Raw genomic sequence first — 18407 nt, forward strand, 5'->3', positions numbered from 1 at the left:
TCCTACGTATTTAATCACATAATTTCTCCCATTTATATTAGCTATTTTTTCATTCACGAGTGGATGGCTGGGGAGGAAGGGAGGGTTAAGCTGTGCCCAAATCCCACTATTAAGGGCAGGACAACAGTCAGCCTGAGTGACCTCTGGAGGTTCAGAGAGAACAGCTGAGAGGGGGGCAGCGAGGCCAGCCGGACAGTTCTGCTGCCTCTTTTTCAGGTGCTGCCCTACAGGGACAGCTGAACTTGGGCACTTTCGGTCTGTACTGGAGAACATATGCTAACACAACCTGAAAACTGGCAAAAAGGAAAGCAAAAGAAATAAAAACAAAAGGACATTGAGGAGGTGCCTGGGTGGCTCAGACGGTTGGGCGTCTGCTTTCGGCTCAGGTCATGATCTCCAGGTCCTGGGATTGAGCCCCACGTTGGGCTCCCTGCTTGGTGCGGAGCCTGCTTCTCCCTCTCCTTCTGCCTCTCCCCCCTGCTCATGCTCTGTCTCAAATGAATTAAAAAAAAAAAAAGACACTGGATGGTAGTATGCCAAAGTCTTGTTTGGCCAATGATTTAAATTAGGATACAGAATAAATCTATTCAACATACGAAGTCACCAGGAACCACGGCATATCTTTGGGACTGTAAAGGCAACAATTTAAAAGAATGTGTTTATGTTAGCTAGCAAAGCACACCTATTAGGAGACTATTCGGTCACAATCTGGCTGATGACTTGACAACAAGTTCATGTTCAGAAATATCAGTAGACACAGATAGAAAACTGTTGTGAGTCCCCACCACATATCTTACCGGGGCTAAAGAGAACTATAGCTTTAAGGTATGCATACTCATAGCCGTCTATATCCAGCTTTGCCATACTATTACAGAACTCCTGAAGCTTCCAGATGTGCTCCATGACTTGCTTTATCCGGTCTCCAGAAAGTTTATCTAGAAAAGAACATCACAGATCCCCTGAGAAAGGCTGGTAAGAACAAAGACATGAGCTTCTTTGAGGAGCCAGAGATTGAAAGAGAAAATAATTTCACTTTTTAATGGAAAACCAGTTACCTTAAGATGGTTAGGAGCCTCATTTTCCAGGTGAAGGTGAAGTGACAACAGGTATACCCAAATGCCACTCTGCCGTATATTCTGTCTCAGTAACAAACCCCTAGACCACTGATTCTCCCTGGCCCTACTTTGGGGTAGGGCCTATAGATGCAAATTGATAGTTCCTTTTATTCTGTGCTTAAGACCCGTAAGTCAACTCTTTTTTTTAGATTTTATTTATTTGTTTGACACAGAGAGAGAGACAGTGAGAGAGGGAACACAAGTAGGGGGAGCGGGAGAGGGAGAAGCAGGCTTCCCGCTGAGCGGAGAGCCTGATGTGGGACTCAATCCCAGGAGCCTGGGATCATGACCTGAGCCGAAGGCAGATGCTTAACGACTGAGCCACCCAGGCGCCCCCGTTAAGTCAATTCTTATCAGTGGTCAGGCGCTCTAAAGTCTCTGCAGGCATTTAATAAAGGTTTATGGACCTGACCATTAAATGCTGACATTTTTTAGTTGTGACAACCATGTTTATATGTTACCTATTTTAATCTTTCTGATAATATGTGCTGAAGGTATTAGTATTATCACATGCAATTAAAAATAAAGGGTAATTAAGGGGTGCCTGGGTGGCTCAGTTGGTTAAGTGTCTGACTCTTGATTTTGGCTCAGGTCATGACCTCAGGGGTGTGAGATCAAGCCCTGTGCTGGGCTCCTTGCTGGGTGTGGAGCCTGCTTAGGATTCTCTCTCTGCCCCTCCTCCCCCACTCCCTCTCTCTCAAAATAAATGAATGAATGAATGGATGAATGAATGATAGCTAATCCTCACTTGTGAACAAATCTAACTTAAATGCAACCAAATGTTATATTACTATTCCAAAGGAATAACCAGATAAAGTTGTAACTAGGTCACTCGATTCCTAGATAATCAAACATCTCGAATGCCTAATTAAAAGTGCAGCTCAACTGCAATTTAGCATCAAGTATTAGTCCTGAATGCTGGGCATGCTCCCTTGAGACCGTGTCTTTGGTGCACTCTGGGCTCAGAGCATGTGGAGAGACCGCACTGGCTATCTCCTGGTCCGGATCTTTCTAGAAAAGAGTAACATGTTCATTCACGAGAGAATGGGTGAGGCAACTAAGTCCTGTGTGGCCAAATTTGTGCCCAACTCTTCTACTTGCTCTTTCACTTGGGGCAAATCAAGGCCGACTGCAATCACAGTCCCTCTAAGGCTGTGAGAACTTGTTACATGGGAAAGCGCAACCCGTTGTGAGAGAATAGAAAGTATGTATGCTGGTCTCTGCCCCCCCAGTTCCTGGCACAGAGCTCTTGAAGCCCTTGTAATTTCTAAGTGGTAAGAGCATTAGCAGCATCTCTTGGTCTAATACTTGTTTTTGACCCTATCCCTGACAAAGAGCTCCTAAAACCCTTGTAAATTCTTACATGTTAAGACCACTAGGAGCATCTTTTGTTCCACTGAGGTGACTCTGGGTGGGACCCCTAACGGCCCCTGGAAAGACTAAAGCACGCTCAGAAGGTTGGAATTTCCAGTCCCATCCCTCATCCTACAGAGAGGGGAGAGGGGCTAGAAATGGACTTAATAACTGATCATGCCTACATAGGAAGTATCCATAAAATCCCAATATGGGGTTGAGAGAGTTTCCAGGTTGGTGAACACATGCACACCGGAAGGGCAAAGCACCCCAAGTCCACAGGGACAGAAGATCCTGTGCTTGAGACTCTCCTAGACCTCACGCCATACATCTCTTCATCTGGCTGTTCATCTGTATCCTTTATCCTTGAGTTCTGTGAGCTATGCTAGTGAATTATCCAACCCGAGGGTTGCTACAACCTCCAGTCTATATAGCAGGTTGGTCAGAAGCACAAGTGATAGCCTGGACACGTGTGTGGGGGGGGGGCGGGGGGAGGGTCTCATGGGACTGAGCCCTTAACCTGTGGGATCTGACACTATGTCTGACAGTGTCAGAATGGAGTTAAATTGTTGTATACCCAGGTGGTGTCTCAGAGAATTGCCTGTTGTGGGGAAAACACCCCCCACACTGGTGACCACACATGTCAGAAGTGTTCTGTGTGAGTAGTAAAGGAGACACGCAGGGTAGAGAAACACAGTAAAGAAGAACTAGGTTTTTTTCTTTCACCCACACAAGTGAAAAACTACAGTTTCTTCCATTTATACCTGTCAATCAAGATGAAAGTGTAAGCTGTGATTATTCTGAAAACATCACTAAATACCTATGTATCAGGAAGCTGGCAACTTTTTCAATTATCTTTTTTTTCCCTTTCATATTCCTTGTATGAAAAGAAGACAGGTGGAAATTTAAATGTTCTCACTGGTAAAGGCCCCAGGACTTAAACGTTAAGCTACCCTCAGCCTGTGGGAAGCTGTGGGACACTGTGGCCGGCCAGTTTGCAAGGGGCCGGCCTGAACCAAGACCCACTCCCCCACAGCCCCAGCCCTACCTTCCTGGATGCTGTTCTGCAGGTGGTTGACAATGGCTGCCAGGATAGTGGAGAGACTCATGACCTGGGCACACTGGGCCAGGCCGAGGGTGAAGAGCTCGTTCCAGCAGGCCCGCACCAGGCTGGTGTTGCAGTCCTGCCTGGGGACACAAGGTCAAGGTGGGTGTGGGTACATGCTGGTATTCTCCAGGTCCCAGCTTGCCCCAAACAAGTAGATCCAACAAGCATTTCTTGAAAGTCTATGGTATGTCCAGGATCATTCTCCAAAAATACCACTGTCTGTGAATCTCTTAACTAAAGTCCCTCTGAGGATAAACTATTTTCTTAACAAAGACACTTTAGACTTCAGTAATGAGAAATCGAGATGGGTATGACTCAAGTGTCATCTCCTACAGCCCCCTAAACCCACAGTAGCCCTGGTGTGGCTGTTAGAGATGCTGCAGCGATCCAAAGACTAGGAGCTGAGTGTGGTCTCTGACACAGCCCGCACCTATGCTCAAGGACAGAGGGCCTGTGAGCCCTGCAGGGGAGGGGCCGGCACTGGGGCGCAGAGAAAGGGGCCAGCCATGCCAGCTTTCAGCCCTGTCTTGGAGGATTTATACTCAGGATGGCCTGGTTGGCTCACTGTGAACGGTATGACCTTATCTGAGAAGCCCCTAGATGCAGCCTCACTCTACTTGTCTCAAGATTTCAGACAACTCCTGCCTTCTGTTGCACTCCATCCCTGGCTCTTAGCACCAAGTCCTCAGCATATGGAGAAGGCCTGAGAAAAGTTGAGGAACATCGAAGCACTGGCAGCCTTGGTCCTCTGCTCCCAGTCCACAGAGTGTATTTAATAAGACAATCAGGGTCACTGGAGCAAGATCCTAGGTGCAAACTAGAAGGGCCCTCAGATACCTTCCAGGCCATTCCTAACAAGGAGAAGGCTCTTGCCGAAGGATACATATAAAGGAAAAGGCCACTTACCCAAGTGCCTGAAAGGCTGGGATTGACCTGGCCCAGTGCATGGAGAGGAAAAGCAGGCGGGATGCTGACTCGCAGATGTAGTGCACGTTGAGGTACTCTGGCATTGGGCTGGGCATTGTGAGCTGGAGAAGAGGAGGCACACAGCACAGGAGGTGACAGAGAGACAGGGCATGGCTTTGTCTGTCAACATGAACTGCTGTCACGTCTCAACAACTATGAGAGCCTGAATTGTGATGATCTCTGATGCTGAAGTTCCTGTGCAGACCCATCCTTACGAAGCCCATGTCCTTTGCAGTGGGGGGCTGGCACCAATGCCCCGTAATCTCTTGCCCAGTGAACTAGGCTCTGATGGCAGTTGGAATGTGGTCAATGATGGTGACCTCCCAGGCCACTCACACAAAGCACATACTCTTCAACTCTTGCCTCAGCTAAATTGGTATTTCTTCTAAGGCAATTCATTTTGAGCCATAGGTTAAAATCTAAATTAAATCGGGTAATAGGGATCAACTTCATGGCTAGTAGGCATTTGGTAGGTGGCCTCAGGGTAGCAGTGAGTGAGAGCTGAGCAGAAGCCTATGTGGTGGGAGGATGAGATCTCACCACCAGAACGTTCAGGACTGGGCTCCAGAGCTCCACTGTCCAGAAGGAGAATTAATGCCTTTGATGCTGGAATCCCACTGGTGACCTATATTCTTGGCACTGGTGGGCAACTATGAGCAGGGACCCAGTCTTCCTAAGTGATTGGTCAGGACTCTCTAGTAAAGAACACTGGGGGAACAGGAAGACATAGTCTGTAGCCCTAGAAACTGAGAGGGCTTTGGGGAACCTGGCATTGTCTTTCGGAAGTGAGGCCAGTGAAGGAGCATGTGGGGAAGACAGCCTTCTTCAAGGAGGTAGGAGGTCTGTTTTCTGTGGCTCGAGACAGCAAGCAGTCAGGACCAGTAGTTAGGAATGAGGGCTGGCTGCGTGCGTGCTGGAGCAAACACAGGTGCCTGCCTGAGCCTATGCTGGAGCCAGGCCATCCCAGAAAGCAGAAGAGGCAGAGTAGTCCACTAAAAGCCCTCGATGGGCAGCACCATGTCAGCCCCACCTGGCAAGGATAGGCCACACTTGCTTCAGGGTGAATTACCTTCAGAGGCAAAATACTGTGAGCAAAACATGAGTGACAATTCTTTCTAATGAGAATACTGTTCTGGAACACAAGGTCTGGATCCAAACAAAAGCCAACAATACGAAAATGAACTCACTGCAAGATTTTAGCTTCAAACTGCAGGCTGGGGAGGCTGGGGCATGTGATTAGGCTGAATGCACTCACCTTAAATGTGACATGAGTGTCTGAAAGGAGGGGCCCTTCGACCTCGATGATGGGTGTGGACTGGTCTCTGCTGATGACATGGATGCCCCCTCCACCACTGGCGTCTATCCCATCTGCTAGGCTTGGAGGTGAGGAGCTGTCTGTGGTATTAAGTGCTTTAGCTAAGGTATCAAATGCCCTGTAAGCAAAAATGAAGCAGGCAGTGTTGTGAATCCCTAGCTTTTAGGAGGAACAGAACTCTAGCTGAGACCTAATCTAGAAAAACAAGGCGATAGGGAAAAGATCATTCAAGTCTACCTGCTGGGGGAAGGGATAATGAGAGCTTCTGTGTACGGTCTATACATCATCATGGGCACTAAGCAATATAGTATTTATTTTCACACATAATTTCTATTTTTCACAACTACTCTCCAAGGTAAAACCCTCTCTGTTTTACAGATATGAAAGCTGAGGCTTAGGGATGTTAAATAACTTTTCTAATACCAACCACCCGGTGAGTGGTGGAACCAGAACTCTACCCAACTCAAATCCCATTCTCTTTCCATTGGATCTAGATCTTAATTTTGCTATCAGGCTGCAAGAGAATATGAGGACCAGGGGTGCTTGTGTGGCCTGGCAAGATGGGCAGGAGTGGCCAGTCCCACAGGGAAGGGGCAAACACGAGAGCCAGGCCACAGGGAAGAAACGCTGCCTGCAGTCAGTTACGGGTGTCTGGGATCAGCTAATGCCATCTGTCAGTAACACCCTGATGGACTGAAGTTCTAGACTACTTGGAAAAAAATATACATGAGAAAAATTGGCTAAAACAGAAGTGGGAAAGGGGACAAACTACTAATATTTAGTCAAAATAAACAAAGACTGATACAAGTAACACCTGTCTACTGAAGGGTTTTCCCTGCTTCCACTGAATCACTCCATTTCCTTTTTCATTGTTTGGAATGAAAAGCAGTTTTGATTGTTTTATATCACGTAATATAAATGGGTCCATGTTCCCATAGTCAAAATGTGAAAGACAGATGTGCAGGAACACTGTGACGATTTTACAATCCCTGAATAAATACAGGGTGGGTGTCAAATGCTGCCACCCGCCCTCCCGCAGCAACAACTGAGTGTGCACATCATGGGGGAGCCTCCACACTCATGGCATCATACCGAGTAATCTCACTCGCAGACTGGTCCTCCGGCTGCATTTCTGAAGTGTCACCATTGTTCAGGGATTCACTTAGGTTGGCAAGAGAGGTTACTACATTTGCCAGTGTACCCAGAGCTCCCTGGCTTGTTTCAGCCTATTAAACACAAAATAAGAACATTAAAGATGAACACAAACACCCACAAAAAAGGCTCTCAGGCCAATGAAGGTATAATGTTAGTTTAAAAACAGCTTCTAGGGTGTCTGGGTGGCTCAGTTGAGCGACTGCCTTTGGCTCAGGTCATGATCCTGGAGTCCCGGGATCGAGTCCCGCATCAGGGAGCCCGCTTCTCCCTCTGACTTTCCTCCCTCTCATGCTCTCTCTCTACCATTCTTTCTCTCTCTCAATAAATAAAAATCTTAAAAAACAACAAACAAACAAAAAAACCAGCTTCTATGGGGGGCGCCTGGGTGGCTCAGTCGTTAAGTGTCTGCCTTCGGCTCAGGTCATGATCCCAGGGTCCTGGGATCGAGCCCTGCATTGGGCTTGCTGCTCTGCGGGAAGCCTGCTTCTCCCTCTCCCACTCCCCCTGCTTGTGTTCCCTCTCTCGCTGTGTCTCTGTCAAATAAATAAATAAAAAAATCTTAGAAAAAATAAATAAATAAAAACAGCTTCTATGGGGTATGATCTCAACAGGGCAGCAGCGGGGAGATCTTTTTGGTGATGGAAGAGTTCTATGTCTTCATTGTGGTGGTAGTTACACAAATATATGTAATATATTTGTAATATATATGTATATATGTAATATATACATATAAAATATATGTAATAAGGTAACAGAACAAGAGACAAACTGGACATCAGCAAAATTTAAATTTTTGTGCTTCAGAAGATACTAAGAAAGTTAAATGGGGCACCTGGCTGGCTCAGTGAGTGGAACGTGTGACTCTTGATCTCAGGGTTGTGAGTTTGAGCCCCATGTTGGGTGGAGAGATGGCTTAAAAATAAAATCTTAAAAAAAAAAACCATTAAGAAAGTAAAAAGACAACCCCCCCTTTCCACACACAAAAGGTAACCCACAGAATGGGAGGAGGTATTTGCAAATCATACATCTTAATAATGGTTTAGTAGCCAGAATATCTAAAGAACTCTTACAGCTCAATAAGACAAATGAGTTAAAAAAAATGGGCCAAGGATTTATTTATTTATTTTTAAAGATTTATTTATTTATTTGAGAGAGTGAGAATGAGAGAGAGAGGGAGAGAGAGTACATGAGAGGGGGGAGGGTTAGGGGGAGAAGCAGGCTCCCCGCTGAGCAGGGAGTCCGATGCGGGCCTTGATCCCGGGACTCCAGGATCATGACCTGAGCCGAAGGCAGTCGCTTAACCAACTGAGCCACCCAGGCGCCCCTGGGCCAAGGATTTAAACAGACTTTTCTTCAAAGAGGATATACAAGTGGTCAATAAGTTCATGAAAGGATGTTCAACATCAAAGAAAATGCAAATCAAAACCACAATGAGATACCACCTCACACCCAACAGGATGGTTATAATCAAAAAGATAGTAACAGGTGTTAGGAGGATGTGGACAAAGTGGACCCTCTCACACACTGCTGGTGGGAATGTGAAATAGTGTAGCTACTGTGGAAAACAGTCTGGCAGTTCCTCAAAAACTTTAAACACAGAGTTACCATATGACCAGCCATTCCACCCTAGGTACATACATAAGAGAAATCGAAACGTATGTCCACAAAAAAACTTGTACCCAAATGTTTGTAGCAACACTATTATAATAGACAAAAAGTAGAAACAACCCAAATGTTCGTCAGCTGATGAATGGATAAATAAAATGTGGTTCAGCCACTCAATGGCTTAGTATCTGGCAAAAAAAAGGAATGAAGTGCTGATACATGCCACAACATGGATGAACCTCGAAAACAGTATGTCAAGAGAAAGAAGCCAGTCACAAAAAGCCATATATTGAAAGATTCCCTTTATATGAAATGTCCAGAATTGACAAAACCATAGTCAGAAAGTAGAGTAGCAGTTGGTGGGGGCTGGAGCAGGGGGAGAGGGAAGTGATGGCTTAATGGGTGCAGGGCTTCTTTTTGGGGTGGTGAAAATGTTCTGGAATCAGGTAGTGGTGATGGTCGTATAGTCTGTGAATGTACTAAAACCACTGCACTGTACACTACAAGTGTGAGTTTTCTGGTACATGAATTATATCTCCACTAAAAAAAAAAAAAAAAAAAAAAAGAGGAAAGCCAAAGACATATGCAAACAAATAAACCAAGACAGGTAGACAGAAATGTCTGTTGTGTCTGGGTCATGAAAGTGAAAAACTAGAACAGTGGAAAAGATCCTAAGCAGAGCACTGCTTCATACATCACAGAACAACCACATAACAGAGTATCGTGCAGCTGCTGAAAGATGCGGGCTGTCACGTCAGGGAGAAAGAGAAAGACCAGTTGGCCCGCACCGCTCAGGTGTTGGCCGTGGGCGCCTGGGATCTCTGTGAGAGCTGTTATTTAGTCAAAGTACACTGTTTTGAATTTTAATAAAAGTAGAAGGTTTAAAAAACAGCCTCTGGGCGCCTGGGTGGCTCAGTCGTTAAGCGTTTGCCTTTGGCTCAGGTCATGGTCCCAGGGTCCTGGGATCGAGCCCCGCGTGGGGCCTCCCTGCTCGGCGGGAAGCCTGCTTCTCCCTCTCCCTCTGCCTGCTACTCTACCTACTTGTTATGTCTTCTCTCTGTTCCAAATAAATACATCTTTTAAAAAAACAAAGAGCTACCTTTAGGAGCTTTGTCTATATCCTATTATTCATGACACATGCCTGGGGTGGGTATGGTCACTTCCACAGCACAGAGGAAGGAGCGGGGTGGAAGCGCATGTCTGAGTCTGCAGCTCTTGCTCGTCACTACTACTTAAATACCACGCAGTGCCCGTGTCCGTTCTCTTCCGTCCTGTGACCACGACTAACTCCTCACTTCCTGAGTGCTCACTGTATGCTGCAGGCTTTATACAAGTTAACTCACTCAAGTTTGCCAGCACCCCGTGTGGCGGTCCTGAGGGAAGCAGGGATGTAGGAAAGAGGGCGCATGGCTACCAAGAGTGGCGCTGGGCTCTGGACCCAGGGCCAACCAACTCTGGAGTCTCTTGGTTCTCAGTCTCTGTGTGGACGGCACAACACAAGAGCTGCTGGGAAATCCTTTGGTAACCAGATCTTAAGGTTATCTGGGCCTTCCCTTCAGGCTTCTGGTTTCTCTCCACCCTACCATGCATCCATCACTGTCCTGTCTACTTGACGGCAGCAAGCCAGGTGTGATGTCACACATAGCACCAGGGCCCAAAGACAGGAAGCTCGAGGCCCAGCCTCAGGACCACAGGACGGAGGGCCGCTTTTGGTGCCAGCCAAGAGCTCTCACTGATGCCTTTCTTTCTCGAGAGGATGTTCCTCATGTACTGGGTGGTCACAGCGATGTGCACGTGGACTGACGAGAAGGAAGCCTGCGGGTAGCGCCGCTTTGGCTCTCAGGGCAGTAGTTCCACCAGCACCGTTCCCAAGTCCCTCCTTTTAGAGAAGGAAAACTGGAACTCAGCCATGGCTTGCTGCTACTTCATCATTACTGGGTCACATCAGGAACGAGATGAGAAATATAATCAATTTTCTTGCCTGGATAAAACCCTTCCCTTAGGTATCTTCATGGGGGTTAGCCAGCTTTCTCTCTCTCCTGATTGACAAACACCTCCACCTCTGTTCACAACATGTTAAATTCCCTATGGTTGATTTGCTCTTAGTAGTTCTGCAATTGTGAGAATCCTGCCTGAACTTCCTCCTGCAGATCATCTAATTAAAAAGAGTGGGGTGGGGGTGGATAATGTAACACTGTGTGTCAACCATGCTTCAATTAAAAAAAAAAAAAAGAACTAAGGGCTTTTGCAAAAGGCCATCTGAGGATAAGCAGCCATTTCCCCAGCACACCAGTAGTTTGCTAATGTGTGTACTGCGGTGGGGTGGGGGTGGTTACTGAGATGAGAGCCACTGAATTTTCACCAAACTGAACTCTAGACCCTGACATGTAATAATGACTATAACCAGCCAGCCCCGAGTTTCTGGAAAGCTGTCAACATCCCTAAAACAAATCATAGGATGCTGTATAAGAAATAAGAGATGTAGAAGGCTATGCTTTCAAGGTAGTCTCAGAAGGCCAAGAAGAAGGTGGGCACACAAATTTAGAGAAGCAGTCTGCACTGCAACATAAAGGTGGAAGAGAAGGCATAAGTAGACAATATCACCTTGGAATCCGTGGCCAGGAGAACTGTACCATCCTCACGTATCAAAGGCTGTTGGATGTTCACAAGCATCCCTGGATCAAGAAGACCTGTTTGTCTATTTAAGACATAAAGAAACCCAGAGTAGCTTCCAACATTTAACACAGTATGATCATGCTGCATTGCCCTGTCCCTTCTACATCTGCAAAACTGCCTGAATAGCAGAAAAGCTCTAACTAGACTCAGCCATCGAGTGACTGAACCACCCACCTTCTCTCTAGAATGAGATGAGCACAAAGCTGGGCCTACAGCCTGAGACAGGATGCCACACAGATACACATCCCCTTGGCTTCCATGCAGACTGCAGACTGTGACCGCTTTGTTAAATAAAGTTAACTTGATCTTCAGAATATCACCAAGGAATTCTCAACTCTAGTTCTCACTAGGATACAGTTTGGATTTCTTGTTTTCCCTTTCTGTTCCTTTTAAATGAAGTTCGATAGATCACGTGGGGGAAAAAAGACATAAGTTAACTTGTGTTAACTATTTGGGACTACCTGGGGACTTAGGCCTTTTGTCTGTACTGCAGAAAAACCCCATCTTGAATTGCAGAGCAATTTATGAATAACTATAGGACATAACCCCAAGGCAGGAGAAAAACCCCATCTTAAATCAGCCATCCTCAGGTCTGTCCACAGGCGTGACCGAAGCACCTCCGAAAAGGGTGGGAAGAGGCAAGACAAGGCTGAAGGCTGTGGCAGTGGGGAGGGAGCCACATAAGCTCCCTCCAAGGAATATCCATGCCTCCTCTAATCAGCTCAAAGGCTGATGGTAGTGCTGCCCTTTGTCAAAACAGGGACTGACCTTGCTCCGTCTTTATCTGCCACAAACGTGGGAGTGGCTATCAGAGGACTTCTCAGGTCCTTCCGGATATAGATTTTCTCAGTTGAAGCAGCACAATTGCTTGGTTTCTCCCGTTGTACATCAAAGGGCTTCCGTTCACTCTGCACAGCTTAAATCACAACATAAATATTCACGTTTAGACGAAGGAGTCAAGTCATTAAAAAACTACATCCTTTGTAGTAAAGTCAGGGATCTTCCTTAGTAAGTCTGCTACTATAGGGATGATAAGCTCCAGTGCTAGGCACATCCAGCTCAGTTTTCAGGGGAGTTTTCAGCCAAAGCAAAGTTCAAAGCCAAACAATGCCATGCTAAGTGTAAAGAGTTCAAGCTCATTGCCTGCTAAGAAACTTCAGCATGGCATTTGCATGGCCTTGTGGGGGGCCCACACTGAGCTCTCTGGGTTTGCACTTTTTGCTGCTCACAAAAGGCACTCTCCCGGAAGAGAAACACCCATCTTCAAGTGGGCCCTTAACAGAGAGCTTGTCTGATGCATGTGTCATAGAGAACTTTTCTAATGTCCAACTCAAGTCTGCATGGCTTCTGCAAACTATTTAATGGGGTATCAATTTTCTATAACACCAGCAGTCTCTCCCTTCAGCAATCTGGTCTGAGAGAGGTATATGGGCCAGAAACAACTGAAGGAAATAAAGATCTTTTTAAAAGAAAGAAAGGATGAACCCCAGATCCAATATGTAAGAAAGCTAAGGGGTTCTATTGAGACAAAGAACCTATGGCTGAGAGAGGTGCCATGTCCTCCCCAGGCCTCACAGCTCCGAAATGGCAGAACTGGGGTTTGATACTCCAAAGCCTGTGTTCACCCCACTGTGCTGTGCTGCATGCAGAGTTATCTGGAGGAGGTTTCCACACACACCACAGGGAAATGACCAATCGCAGCAGCATGGGTGCTGGATCACCTAGCTGACCCAGAATGGAAACAAAAGGAAGCCTCAGTGGTTATTTTCCTCTTAGAGTATTTTAAAGCCAGGTATAGAAATCTCGCTTTCTCTCAACTTGCTAACTCAAGTGGCTTGTTCATACAGTTACTCACATTCCATTTTCATGCCCATCTCTAAGCATTTCTTCAGCCGGCAAAACTGACAGCGGTTCCGGTGGTGTTTATTGATGATACAGTCTTGGTTGCTCCGGCAGCTGTAGGTCAGATTTTTCCTTACACTCCTTTTGAAGAAACCTTTGCAACCTTCACAACTGACAGCCCCATAGTGCCGGCCTAAAAGGAGAAAGTGTGTGTGAAACAGATCACCAAGATAAGAGGTGATCCATCACAGGCCCTGTGTCTAAGGTAAGGCTATCAAAGTAACTGGTGCACAGTGTCCGGTGCCAGCAGCCATGGGACAACCACGAGCCTGAGCATGAAGCACAGCACTTAGGTTCTTCCCCTAATTTTCCTATAATCTTTAAAGTAGCCCTGTGATGTCATGATAGAAAAACAGAAGCTCAGATCGGTTACGTGACAGCTGGTATATGGCATGACCTTAATGCTTTTAGTACACGAAGGACCTAACATGCAGCAGCAGCTCACGGAGGATGGCTGAGCCATCCTGCCCACTTGTGCACACCTGCTCCTGGCTCTGCAGAGCTGGGCTTGTGAAGCCACTTGTTGCTCCTGTCCTGCCGACGGTGGCACACAGCAGAAGCATGCTTGAGCTGCTTTAGCACACAGGGCCCTACTCCTCCCTATACTCCCTCGGTGTGAGTCACGTCCTGGGCCCTACAGCTACCCTGGGGGAAGCGCAGGGGCTGTGGTTATGTAGGCCCAAGGTGAAGGAAGGGTGCATGCTATGTGGCTCACTTGGATTAGGTATTCAGACTCTTTTGGAAACACAGTTCTAGAAGTACATTTATTACATACAATTCTTTTTTTCTAATCTTGTTTACTTTGGTGTCTCTAACTTCTAATGAATGATGACATTAAAAAGAGCCCCCCATCTCAGTTTACCCTTGCAAATACACCAAGCGCTTCCACATGCATCACACCTCCTTTGCTTCCAGCTGACAGAGACCATGGATATGCTCTCCTGGTTTGATCTTCTGTAACTCAATACCATAGCTACATTGCACATTTTATAGGATCATCGCTGATGGCAGCTACTGAGCGTCCCACTGTCCTGAGCTGGAGCATGCAGAGCCATTCCCCAAGTGTGTACTTGGAGGGTCTCAATTTTATGCCTTGAAGAGTAGTACTAAAATTGCTGTGTAGACATCATTTTTCCTTCCTTGCGGTATTTCCTTAGCCTCCCTAGCCCTTAGAGTGACCTCTGATATCTGGAGACTGTGGCACTGCAAGCCTATGACTAGGCCATTCCTTTAAGCCCAGAAGGCGAATGACAAATGGGGAAGCCAAGCAGACTCTGTGGCCTCTTTGTCATGTCCATGCTTCATTCATCTGTTTAAAAGCTTGCAGAGTGCCTCTCCTGGCTGAGCAAGAAGATATAGAGATGGAGGGGCCACACATGGTTCTTGCTCTAACAGAAAGAGCCCCTTCTGGTGTGGAAGACAGGCCTGTAAGAATCAATTATAAGAGAATGTAACAAATGCCAGAGCAGTCTATACAGAAGGACGATGAGGACACAGACAGCACTGGCTTCAGCAAAGGGATGGGATGGGCTAGGTTTTGCCTTGTTCAAGATAAAGAGTGGGAATAGAGGCAGAGCAAATGGTACCATGAGCTAGGACGGCGCTGGAGCTTCTGACCTCTGTGGATGTTTGTCTGGGCTGTCTTCCTAAGATGCTTGGTCCCACCTTTTTTTTTTTTTTTTTTTTGCTTGTTTTAACTAGGACCACAAAGTGTCCAAAGTTCCTGGGAATTCTGTGACTACAGAATAAAGTGGAACCGATCACAAAACCCAGGCCTGTGCCCGGAACACAGCTGGAAGAGTACCTTATTAAATCCTTCTCTATCCTGTGCTCATTTCAGCGGCACCTATACTAAATACTCCTCCGTCCTGCCTGCCTGCCTCACCTTCTACAGCTTCCCGGCATTAGCAGGCTGAAGACTGAACTTCTGGACCAGACACCATCTCCAGTTTCCTTTCACCCACATCCTAACCACAGAAGTCCAGGAGCTCTTCTCCAAAGACACCATGGGTGTGGACAGTAAATTCACCGGGCCCTGGCTCCACCAGCCAGAACGCCCTCCTGCTTTACCCAACACACACACACACACACACACACACACACACACACACACACACACACCGGGCCCTGGCTCACACACACACACACACACACACACACACACACACACACACACACACCGGGCCCTGGCACACACACACACACACACACACACACACACACACACACACACACACACACACACACACACACACACACACACACACACACACACACACACACACACACACACACACACACACACACACACACACACACACACACACACACACACCGGGCCCTGGCTCCACCAGCCAGAACGCCCTCCTGCTTTACCCAACACACACACACACACACACACACACACCATGGGTGTGGACAGTAAATTCACCGGGCCCTGGCTCCACCAGCCAGAACGCCCTCCTGCTTTACCCAACACACACACACACACACACACACACACACACACACACACACACACACAAAGACACCATGGGTGTGGACAGTAAATTCACCGGGCCCTGGCTCCACCAGCCAGAACGCCCTCCTGCTTTACCCAACACACACACACACACACACACACACACACACACACACACACACACAAAGACACCATGGGTGTGGACAGTAAATTCACCGGGCCCTGGCTCCACCAGCCAGAACGCCCTCCTGCTTTACCCAACACACACACACACACACACACACACACACACACACACACACCCTCAACCTCCAAGCCTCACACAACGTGACTGCCACTGGGGGACCTTGCCTGACCCTACGGCTCCAGCTAGAATCTCATGCTCCCTCCTCCTTCATTACAGTAGTTCCCATACTGGTTTATAGTGAGGGGATGGCAGACAGAGTAAGGATGAAGAAGAAATAGATAACACATCTTGTGAAATAGCAAAGCACTGTGCTAATACTACCTAGATTAAAGAAATGATTGCTTTCTTGGTAGTACGTAAATATTTGACACATAGCCAAGATTTATAAGTCACAGAAACAGTGTCTTGACGACTCCTTTTGATTCTAATAATCTGACAAACTGGTTTGCTTATTTATATCACTACCCCACTCAGAAAAGTGGAGTTCATGTTTTGAAACCTACAAATCAACAGAAAATGTTCTCTCTCCAATAATCCTCCAACCCCCATTTGGTTCAGGATGTTGGACCATGATGTGCACCTATAACCTAGGGTTACTTACCAGAGGCTTTGTCGCCACAGACCACACAGTACTCTACCACCTGCGGCCGCTGGACGTCGGCCTTACCCAGCAAGCGCTCCACAGAAGCAGAGTCCGTGACGATCTAAGAAGAATCAGGAAACAAGCAAAGTGCTGATTAAAAACCAGATCGTTAAACAAACTAATGTTTAACTATAAATTCCTCATCTTGGGTTTCTAAGCAGGAAAACCCTGGGCAGAACTGGGAAAATCCCACCTGACAACTTAACCTGATAACAAGAATGGCCCTGTTGGTCACCTAGACAGTGCCCCTTCAGGGGTGATGGTAGTGGGGGTGGGGGGGGTTTGTCCAAGGTCAGGCACTGGTTTTTACTCACTCTCCTATCTGGCTAGCAAATTGCCCAGGATGGGGGGCCATGTGGAGAATCACATGCAGATGCTCCGACATGAACATACTGCAGGTCTTTCTGGCTCCTTCTCTATTCCCATGAAACAGCTTGGAATGTATGCCGAGAGGCATATTTGGCAGAGAAAGAATGAAGCTTTTTTTTTTTTCCAAGATTTTTTTTATTTATTTGAGAGAGAGAGCGAGAGCGAGCAAGCAAAAGCATGAGCAAGGGGGAGGGGCAGAGGGAGAAGCAGGCTCCCCGCTGAGCAGGGAGCCCGATGTGGGACTCGATCCCAGGACCCTGGGATCATGACCTGAGCCGAAGGCAGACGCTTAACCGACTGAGCCACCAGGGGCCCCAGAATCAAGCTTTATTAATTAAATAACCAGGTCTCTCCTTGAGGCAGCTGTGAGTAGAAGGACTAGAACAGGCGACCTCTGAAACCTGTTGTTTCTCCTTCACTTGCAGGTGACTTTCTAGGTGACAGTGTTACTCATCCGGAAGAATACTGTAACTGACACCAATAGGAGAAAGTGAAAAATAGCTGTTATTAAATAATGTACCAACAATAACCCTTACCATTATTTCTGTATAGTGGGAATATATATAGAAATTACCATGTAGAATGACCTCTTATAGAACATGCAACAAAATCCACAGACACCTTCTCATGAACAACATAAAAAAGCAGGGAGGAATTTTAATTTCAGTTGGTCAGAATGTACTCTGGGAAAGGAGGCAGAATTTACTAATTGCACTATGAGGAGTCTCAAAAGTGCATTTTTTTTTTTAAGATTTTATTTATTTTATTTATTTGAGAGAGAGAGAGCACGAATGGGAAGAGGGTCAGAGGGAGAAGCAGACTCCCCGCCAAGCAGCAGGGAGCCCGATGCGGGACTCGATTCCGGGACTCCAGGATCATGACCTAAGCCGAAGGCAGGCGCTCAACCAACTGAGCCACCCAGGCGCCCTCAAAAGTGCAGTTCTGAAAGCTGAACATCACTTGTGCTCTGAACCCAGTCCTATCAGAAGAAAAAACATCTTTTCTTTTCCTTATTTTTCTCCATAGTAGAAAGTCCCTCCCCACTCAAAACACATGGATTCTTAGCAGTATTCACAAGAGCCAAAAGGAGGAAGCACCCTAAACATCCAACAACAGATGACTATATAAGTAAAGTGTGGTCTATGTATATACAGTGGAATATTATTCAGCCTTAAAAAGGAATGCAATTCTGACACAGGCTACAACATGGATGAACCTTGAGGACATTATGCTCAGTGAAATGAACCAAATGCAAAAGAAAAAATATTGTAGGGTTCCACTTTGGTGAAGTCCCTAAAGTAGCCAAAGTCATAAAGACAGGAAGGGGGAGGATGGTTGCCAGGGCTGCAGGGAGAGGAGAGACCCAGAGGCAGCAGTTCACAGGAGCAGGTAAGGACAGAATGAAGAGCTGGGACCAGGCCTGACGATCTGGAAAAGATGAAGTGAGATTTAGGAATAAGTCAGTCCTCATCTGGCTGTAGTCAGCCCTAGGTGGGGCCCCTAAAATATCAGGGGCCAAGAACTGCCTCTGTGCAGCCTTAGGTTAGTTAGA

The 18407-nt window shown here is 46.8% G+C and overlaps 1 protein-coding gene across 7 annotated transcripts in view; it reads right to left on the bottom strand.

The window, feature by feature from the left end:
- Positions 1 to 18407, bottom strand: part of NR2C2 (nuclear receptor subfamily 2 group C member 2) — a 98008-nt gene that overhangs the window by 9826 nt on the left and 69775 nt on the right. For all 7 annotated transcript variants that reach the window (XR_003518473.2, XR_003518472.2, XR_003518474.2 and 4 more), the window contains 9 exons: positions 16445 to 16547; positions 13149 to 13328; positions 12062 to 12209; positions 11222 to 11315; positions 6950 to 7083; positions 5798 to 5975; positions 4483 to 4604; positions 3517 to 3656; positions 798 to 935 (listed from right to left, as the gene is read on the bottom strand). Coding sequence is in view for 3 of the 7 variants with exons in the window: in XM_027586448.2 (XP_027442249.1) it covers positions 798 to 935; positions 3517 to 3656; positions 4483 to 4604; positions 5798 to 5975; positions 6950 to 7083; positions 11222 to 11315; positions 12062 to 12209; positions 13149 to 13328; positions 16445 to 16547 (1237 nt within the window). In the remaining 4 variants the exon portion in view is untranslated. The remainder of the gene's footprint in view (positions 1 to 797; positions 936 to 3516; positions 3657 to 4482; positions 4605 to 5797; positions 5976 to 6949; positions 7084 to 11221; positions 11316 to 12061; positions 12210 to 13148; positions 13329 to 16444; positions 16548 to 18407) is intronic.

Source organism: Zalophus californianus, chromosome 1, assembly GCF_009762305.2.
Source record: "Zalophus californianus isolate mZalCal1 chromosome 1, mZalCal1.pri.v2, whole genome shotgun sequence".
Classification (NCBI taxonomy): Eukaryota; Metazoa; Chordata; class Mammalia; order Carnivora; family Otariidae; genus Zalophus; species Zalophus californianus.